The sequence below is a fragment of the Aegilops tauschii genome, chromosome 4 (genome assembly GCF_002575655.3).
Source record: "Aegilops tauschii subsp. strangulata cultivar AL8/78 chromosome 4, Aet v6.0, whole genome shotgun sequence".
Classification (NCBI taxonomy): domain Eukaryota; kingdom Viridiplantae; phylum Streptophyta; class Magnoliopsida; order Poales; family Poaceae; genus Aegilops; species Aegilops tauschii.
Window position 1 is genome coordinate 494,148,860 of NC_053038.3, and position 9,603 is coordinate 494,158,462.

Sequence of the window (9,603 nt, forward strand, 5' to 3'; positions counted from 1 at the left end):
ACAGAAGAGAAGTCTTCGTGCACATGACCTAAGGACCAGAGCCTTGGAGCCGTAGAACCATTGCGTAGATTTGATGCACCTGACATCAAATATCGCCACATGACGAGAAACGCGAACCTCGCCGCCTCAAAGAGACAGCAGGAATTTATGTCAGAGCTCCGTCGACTACGTCCAAACAGACGAACTCAAGAAGGATGGGAGTCCAGAAGACAAACTTGAAAAAGAAGCGCCGCCATCCGCCCGAGTGCCGCACCTTCAAGGACTAAAAAACTAACCTAAACTACTAACCGGACAGAAGGCATTGGATTCCCCTCCCACCACCGGCCGCCAGAGCGGCAGGCAGAGGGGAGACGAATCCACGAGCTCAACGGTGAAGCCTGAAGGGGAGAGTTTGCCCTAACCGTCTAGGGTTTGGGAAGGAAAACAAGAGAAAGTCAATGCTGATTGTATTTCTTCCCTCACCTAATAATTAGTTAAGTTGGTTAGTTGACCTATCTGCACTCTATTAAGTCGTCGAGTCCAATACCACTGTAGTATTTTTTTTTTGAACCGGAACAAAGCATTCCATTACTAAACCCGCGCAGCAGAGTCGCTGGCGACCAGCACCGAAACAAAGTCTGGGACCTGCTCGATCCAGGAAAGATCAGCAGCTCCCGCCCTGAAGCCAAAAGCGGCTAGTTCATGGGCCACCTTATTACAATCCCTTTTACAGAAATTGAAGCTAAAAGACTCAAAATTTGCATGACATACACTACGCGTGTCACGCAGAAGAACGCCGATCGTGGCTCGATCATAAGCATCAGAGTTCAGGGCTTCAACGAGGACCTTGGAGTCAGACTCGAGCACTACTCTGTGTAAGCCAAATACAGCACTCGCCTCCGTTGCCCTTAAACAGGCCATCGCCTCAGCATGCAGAGGTGCAGAGATGTGCTGCATAAAACCAGCTTTAGCCGCCAAGAACTGACCCTGATCTGTACGGAAGACACATCCCCATGCTCCCTGTCCAGTATCCGCATAAAAGGCAGCATCAAAGTTAATTTTGACAAAATCAGCATGCGGCCGCTGCCACGTTTCCTTTGCTGGATTAGTGCCTTGCTTGGCCTGAACAACTGCCTGACTGAAGTCCTGAATATGCTGACGGATGGCATAGCAAATGTTATCAGTGCTTCTCACTTGTTCCCCTGCATTAGCTTTATTTCTCGCCGTCCACCATTCCCATATCAGAACTAGTGCCATGTCGCGCTGCTGGCGTTCTAGACTCCAGATATGATCAAGGACCTCCATAGGCCCTATACATTGCAGCAACCCAAGTCTCACTTCTTCTAAATTCAGAGATCGCCACAGCTGCTTCACCATTTTGCATTTAATAAATAGATGACCGCCATCTTCATCCAAACGACCACAGACCGGGCATCTAGTATCCAAATCCACCCTCTTACGCTTTATGTTCATACGACCACATCAGTGCTTGAGGCGCAAGAAAAAGAGGGCATTTCCTATACCTGGAGAAGCATTTTAAAAGGAATCCAGCTCCTCAAGGAGGGCATTATATGGCGTGTTGGGTCTGGTGACAACATTAAAGTTTGGGAAGACCCTTGGATTCCCAGGGGCAACACAAGAAAACCAACCACTGTCAGAGGGAATGTCGTTGTCACGCGGGTCTTTGAACTTCTTGATCCGATAAGTCAGTCTTGGGATGAGCAACTCCTAAGAGACTTGTTCTATGAATCTAATGTGCGTGATATTTTGGCCATTCCGGTGAGGCCAGACATGGAGGACGAGGTCGCCTGGCACTTTGACCCCAAAGGAAAGTTTACTGTCAAAGGGGTATACCATCTCGCTGTACGTCTGAAAGATACTCGTAAGGGGGCTGATGCCGGGCCATCATGTACTTCTGCCAATGGTCAGGAGGAATGGAATCGTTTATGGAATTTGGAAATGCCGGGGAAGGTATGCATCTTCCTGTGGAGATTTGCACATAATACCACTGTAGTATTGATCACAAGAAAATGAGCTTCTTGCATAAACAAATAAGATTCCAATTCTTTTAGAAACAAATGCTTCACTGTTACATACCGGTAATAAATAGTAGCATTTGCCAAACATTCCACGTGTTTTGGCTCCTCATTTTCACTATACTTGTTGTGTCCGGACCAGAAGCTTTTGTAACTTAGTCCATCACTTAAGAAAAACTGACAATCACACACAAGAAAAAGGTTGACCGTATATGAATACCTATTACTCTCTCCGTCCCAAAATAAGTGTCTCAACTCTGCACTAACTTTAGTACAAACTTAGTACAAAGTATATTAAGTTTTTACTAAAGTTAGTACAAAGTTGAGACGCTTATTTTGAAACGCAGGTGTACTAAGTTTGTATTAAAGTTTGTATAAAGTTGAGACACTTATTTTGAGACGGGGAAGTACTAAATAAAAAACACATGGATTTTTTTGTGACTTATTTGAACATGCATCTATTGCCCTAATGTGTTTTGATGGTAAATCTCAACCTGATTGGATGGATTGTTGTTTGTTCAAGCATATTTAAGATTAGTCCCTCAAGGTTGCAACTAAGAAGACTGGATAACCCCTACTTCAAGGGCAAACGTTGGCAAGGGTAAGGACATATTTATGGATTTTAATGATCCAAAATCACATTGAGTTCATAACTACGTCGAAACTATCAAGGTGGATCAGGTAACTGAGGTGGTGAGCTTCTTCCTACATTTTTAGAGATCAACCTCAAAAAATAACCGAACACCTTAATCATTTCTATGCTATCTCTTATCCTGTTTACACTATTCAGAGCCACCAAGCCAAATCCAATTGGACCCTCTGACCCATTCAGAGAGACGGCTGTTGCAAATCCGTGATGGGTCCTGAGGTGAACTCTCTTTATCTCCATATTCTCATGATCTTTGAAATCCAGCTTTTCCAAGATATAACGTTGAAGAAGGGTGGCAGGGAATGCACTAGTCGAATTGTAGAAAGCGGAAATTACACGTTGAAGAAGCAAAAGTCATGCTTAATTACGAGAAAAGACTTGTCGTCGTTGCATACCGTATAGACATCAAAGGTCTCGTCGAGTTTAATACTGAAGCACCGACCGTCTTGCATGTGAGGCCTGTCGCACAGACCCCGGTCGTCGCCGTAGTAGTCGCACTCAGGGATCCTATCGTCGTCAGACATTTCCTATGTTCATAATTCAAAGATTAAACTTCTGAAATTCAATATATGTACTATAAAAAAATTAGATCATTATTATTCATCACGGGTTGACTGTCGGTCTGTCGAGTCTTTTTCTTGAAAACTCTCATCTTATGTGGTGTATATGGTGGACACTCCCTCACAGTTATTTCGACCGTCGGTGATGGTCGCTTCCCCTCCTTCTCTCATGCATTACCAAGGTATATCACGAGAAGAAGGAAGAGGAAGCGATCCCCATGAAAACAATCAGGATTCTTCCTCTCTGACATTTGCGACCGCTAGCTCCTACTTTCATTTGAAAGTGCATTACATCAAAATGTCTAGCACCTTCGAATGAAGAAGAAGCTACCCACACGACAACAGTCGGGATTCTTCGTCCTCTATCATATATAGTGGACACTCCTTCACTGATTTTAAGACCGTCGGTGATGGTCGCTACTCCCCCTTCCCCTACTGCATAACAAAGGTCTAGCACAAGGAGAATAAGGAGAAGCGACCCCCACAACAACAATCGGCATCCTTCCGTCAAGAACAGACTGAAAGTCAGACAAGGAGCCCCGACAGAATGACAGTCAACCTGTTACATATATCGAGTAATGACATAAAAAAAATTACCTATGGTTTGCCGGAATGTCATTTAATTCCTGTTCTGGCAAATCACGGGCACTCGATATTTCGTACTATCTAGCACAAGTCATGCCAAAATTCATGAAAAAATCAGGCATGTCCTTTGCTAAAAAGGACATATCGAGCGCGTGAAATTTGACGGAACAGAAATTTGTCGAGGATGCGGGTGTCGTCGGTGATCTTCTGGGCGTCATCGACCGGCTCGTCGGTGATATACCCTGTGCCACATATGAGCGTAAACACATAAGCATATGTATAGAAAATTTCAAACTTGGTATGCTCATTGCATTTCAGTGGTTTAATTTTGATAGCAAGCATAATATTTCATTTTTTTGTGAAACCATTTCATTTCATTAGCTCTCTCTCTCTCTCTCTCAAAATTCACTAGGCATCAACTACATCCAAACCTATGAACAAAGTTAGTAAACATTTGAAACTTTCTATACCTAAATTAGTACTAGCTTTTTTTATAACAAAACTATTAACATTTTCTATATCAACAATACATTTTTATAACGAAACCACTAAAAATTTCTCATATAGCATTCCAATACATTTCTATATTGAAAATTTTCTACACCTAACAATTTCTATTATGAATTGTTTTATTAAAAATGTATATTACTATAATTTATTTTCTATTCTACTACTAGTTATAATCTAACAAGTTACTCTATTCAATACTTACTAAAAAAATTCAACACTTACTAAAAATTTTCTACTCTATTCTAACATGCCAGAAGGAGGGGGGAGGAAGGAGGATGGAGGTGGGGCGGCGGCTGGGGGAGGAGGATGTTGGGGAACGTAGTAATTTCAACAGTTTTCCTACGCACACGCAAGATCATGGTGATGCATAGCAACGAGAGGGCAGAGTGTTTTCCACGTACCCTCATAGACCGTAAGAGGAAGCGTTATGACAACGCGGTTGATGTAGTCGTACGTCTTCACGATCGACCGATCCTAGCACCAAAAGTACGGCACCTCCGCGATCTACACACATTCAGCTCGGTGACGTCCCATGAACTCAAGATCCAGCAGAGTATCGAGGGAGAGCTTCATCAGCACGATGGCGTGATGACGGTGATGATGAAGCTACCGGCGCAGGGCTTCGCCTAAGCACTACGACGATATGACCGAGGTGGATTATGGTGTGGGGGGGCACTGCACACGGCTAAGAGATCAATGATCAACTTGTGTGTCCTAGGGTGCCCCCTGCCCCCGTATATAAAGGAGAAAGGGGGGCGGGCGGCCGGCCCTTGTGGCGCGCCAGGAGAGGAGGAGTCCTCCTCCTAGTAGGAGTAGGACTCCCCTTTCCTACTCCTACTAGGAGGGGGAAAGGAAGGAGGAGAGGGAGAAGGAAAGGCCCCCCCCCCATTCCCTAGTCCAATTCGGACCAGAGGGGGAGGGGGCGCGCGGCCTACCCTAGCCGGCCCTCTCTCTCTCTCTCCACTAAGGCCCATGTGGCCCATTAGTTCTCCCGGGGGGTTCCGGTAACCCCTCCGGCACTCCGGTTTTACCCGAAACCACCCGGAACACTTCCGGTGTCCGAATATAGTCATCCAGTATATCAATCTTTATGTCTCGACCATTTTGAGACTCCTCGTCATGTCCGTGATCACATCCGGGACTCCGAACTATCTTCGGTACATCAAAACACATAAACTCATAATATCGATCGTCACCGAACGTTAAGCGTGTGGACCCTACGGGTTCGAGAACTATGTAGACATGACCAAGACACGTCTCCGGTCAATAACCAATAGCGGAACCTGGATGTTCATATTGGCTCCCACCTATTCTATGAAGATCTTTATCGGTCAAACCGCATAACAACATACGTTGTTCCCTTTGTCATCGGTATGTTACTTGCCCGAGATTTGATCGTCGGTATCTCAATACCTAGTTCAATCTCGTTACCGGCAAGTCTCTTTACTCGTTTCGTAATGCATCATCCCGCAACTAACTCATTAGTCACATTTCTTGCAAGGCTTATAGTGATGTGCATTACCGAGAGGGCCCAGAGATACCTCTCCGACAATCGGAGTGACAAATCTTAATCTTGATCTATGCCAACTCAACAAGTACCATTGGAGACACCTGTGATAACCCACAAGTATAGGGGATCGCAAAAGTTTTCGAGGGTAGAGTATTCAACCCAAATTTATTGATTCGACACAAGGGGAGCCAAAGAATATTCTCAAGTATTAGCAGTTGAGTTGTCAATTCAACCACACCTGGATAACTTAGTATCTGCAGCAAAGAATTTAGTAGCAAAGTAGTATGGAAGTAACGGTAACGATAGCAAAAGTAATATTTTTGGGTTTTGTAGTGATTGTAACAGTATCAACGGAAAAGTAAATAAGCGAAGAACAATATGTGAAAAGCTCGTAGGCGTTGGATCGGTGATGGAGAATTATGCCGGATGCGGTTCATCATGTAACAGTCATAACATAGGGTGACACAGAACTAGCTCCAATTCATCAATGTAATGTAGGCATGTATTCCGAATATAGTCATACGTGCTTATGGAAAAGAACTTGCATGACATCTTTTGTCCTACCCTCCCGTGGCAGCGGGGTCCTAATGGAAAATAAGGGATATTAAGGCCTCCTTTTAATAGAGTACCAGAACAAAGCATTAACACATAGTGAATACATGAACTTCTCAAACTACGGTCATCACCGGGAGTGGTCCCGATTATTGTCACTTCGGGGTTGCCGGATCATAACACATACTAGGTGACTATAGACTTGCAAGATAGGATCAAGAACTCACATGTATTCATGAAAACATAATAGGTTCAGATCTGAAATCATGGCACTCGGGCCCTAGTGACAAGCATTAAGCATAGCAAAGTCATAGCAACATCAATCTCAGAACATAGTGGATACTAGGGATCAAACAATAACAAAACTAACTCGATTACATGATGGATCTCATCCAACCCATCACCGTCCAATAAGCCTACGATGGAATTACTCACGCACGGCGGTGAGCATCATGAAATTGGTGATGGAGGATGGTTGATGATGACGATGGCGACGGATTCCCCTCTCCGGAGCCCCGAACGGACTCCAGATCAGCCCTCCTGAGAGGTTTTAGGGCTTGGCGGCAGCTCCGTATCGTGAAACGCGATGAATCCTTCTCTCTGATTTTTTTCTCCCCGAACACGAATATATGGAGTTGGAGTTGAGGTCGGTGCAGCGTCAGGGGGCCCACGAGGCAGGGGGGCGCGCCCCCCACCCTCGTGGACAGCTGGAGGCCCCCCTGACGTGGATTCTTCTTCCAGTATTTTTATTATTTTCCAAAAATAAGTTCCGTGGAGTTTCGGGTCATTCCGAGAACTTTTGTTTATGCACATAAATAACACCATGGAAATTCTGCTGAAAACAGCGTCTGTCCGGGTTAGTTCCATTCAAATCATGCAAGTTAGAGTCCAAAACAAGGGCAAAAGTGTTTGGAAAAGGAGATACGACGGAGACGTATCAACCTGTAGAGCACCTTTATAATCACCCAGTTATGTTGTGACGTTTGGTAGCACACAAAGTGTTCCTCCGGTATTCGGGAGTTGCATAATCTCATAGTCATAGGAACACGTATGAGTCATGAAGAAAGCAATAGCAATATACTAAACGATCAAGTGTTAAGCTAACGGAATGGGTCAAGTCAATCACATCATTCTCTAATGATGTGATCCCGTTAATCAAATGACAACTCATGTCTATGGCTAGGAAACTTAACCATCTTTGATTCAACGAGCTAGTCAAGTAGAGGCATACTAGTGACACTCTGTTTGTCTATGTATTCACACATGTATCAAGTTTCGGTTAATACAATTCTAGCATGAATAATAAACATTTATCATGATATAAGGAAATATAAAATAACTACTTTATTATTGCCTCTAGGGCATATTTCCTTCAGTCTCCCACTTGCACTAGAGTCAATAATCTAGTTCACAACGCCATGTGATTTAATATCAATAGTTCACATCACCATGTGATTAACACCCATAGTTCACATCACTATGTGACCAACACCCAAAGGGTTTACTAGAGTGAGTAATCTAGTTCACATCGCCGTGTGATTAATACCCAAAGAGTAGTAAGGTGTGATCATGTTTTGCTTGTGAGAGAAGTTTAGTCAACGGGTCTGCCATATTTAGATTCGTATGTATTTTGCAAATTTCTATGTCTACAATGCTCTGCACGGAGCTACTCTAGCTAATTTCTCCCACTTTCAATATGTTTCCGGATTGTGACTTAGAGTCATCCAGATCGGTGTCAAAGCTAGCACCGACGTAAGTCTTTACGACGAACTCTTTATCACCTCCATAACCGAGAAATATTTCCTTAGTCCTCTAAGGATAATTTTGACCGCTGTCTAGTGATCTACTCCTAGATCACTATTGTACTCCCTTGCCAAAACCTGGGCAGGGTATACAATAGGTCTGGTACACAGCATGGCATACTTTATAGAACCTACGGCTGAGGCATAGGGAATGACTTTCATTCTCTCTCTATCTTCTGCCGTGGTCGGGTTTTGAGTCTTACTGAACTTCACACCCTTGCAACACAGGCAAGAACCCCTTCTTTGACTGTTCCATTTTGAACTTACTTCAAAAACTTGTCATGGTATGCACTCATTGAAAAGACTTATCAAGCGTCTTGATCTATCTCCATAGATCTTGATGCTCAATATGTAAGCAGCTTCACTGAGGCTTTATTTGAAGAACTCCTTTAAAACACTCCTTTATGCTTTCCAGAAAATTCTACATCATTTCCGATCGACAATATGTCATTCACATATACTTATCAGAAAGGCTGTAGTGCTCCCACTCACTTTCTTGTAAATACAGGCTTCACTGCAAGTCTGTATAAAACTATATGCTTTGATCAACTTATCAAAGCGTATATTCCAACTCCGAGATGCTTGCACCAGTCCATAGATGGATTGCTGGAGCTTGCACATTTTGTTAGCACCTTTAGGATTGATAAAACCTTCTGGTTGCATCATATACAACTCTTCTTTAATAAATCCTTTAAGTAATGCAGTTTTGTTATCCATTTGCCAGATTTCATAAAATGCGGCAATTTCTAACATGATTCGGACAGACTTAAGCATCGCTACGAGTGAGAAAATCTCATCGTAGTCAACACCTTGAACTTGTCGAAAATCTTTCGCGACAAGTCGAGCTTTGTAGATAGTAACACTACCATCAGCGTCCGTCTTCCTCTTGAAGATCCATTTATTCTCAATGACTTGCCGATCATCGGCAATTCCACCAAAGTCCATACTTTGTTTTCATACATGGATCCTATCTCAGATTTCATGGCCTTAAACCATTTTGCGGAATTTGGGCTCATCATCGCTTCCTCATAGTTCGTAGGTTCGTCATGGTCAAGTAACATGACCTCCAGAACAGGATTACCGTACCACTCTGGTGCGGACCTTACTCTGGCTGACCTACGAGGTTCGGTAGTAACTTGATCTGAAGTTTCATGATCATCATCATTAACTTCCCACTAATTGGTGTAGGTGTTGAGGATATAGACCTTAGAGTCACCCGCCAGAAGGGGCCGGGTTACTCATAATGGTCATCGCCAGAAGCCCGGTGCCAAGCTTGAAGACAGTGGGCCAAAGATGGGCTTAAGACCCGGATATGGCTTAAGGCCCGTAGTTACAATCATTATTATGGTAGAACTTGTAATATAAGGCAAGAATAGTTGAGAGTCCGAGCCGGACACTCTTATGAGCCGGCCAGGACTCT

General features: G+C 43.7%; 1 protein-coding gene across 1 annotated transcript; it reads right to left on the reverse strand.

The window, feature by feature from the left end:
• Window positions 1–570: 570 nt before the first annotated feature.
• LOC141021998 (uncharacterized) lies at window positions 571–1,284 on the reverse strand. Its single transcript, XM_073497868.1, has one exon. It carries the CDS (start codon window positions 1,282–1,284, stop codon window positions 571–573), a length of 714 nt encoding a protein of 237 aa, XP_073353969.1.
• Window positions 1,285–9,603: the final 8,319 nt, after the last annotated feature.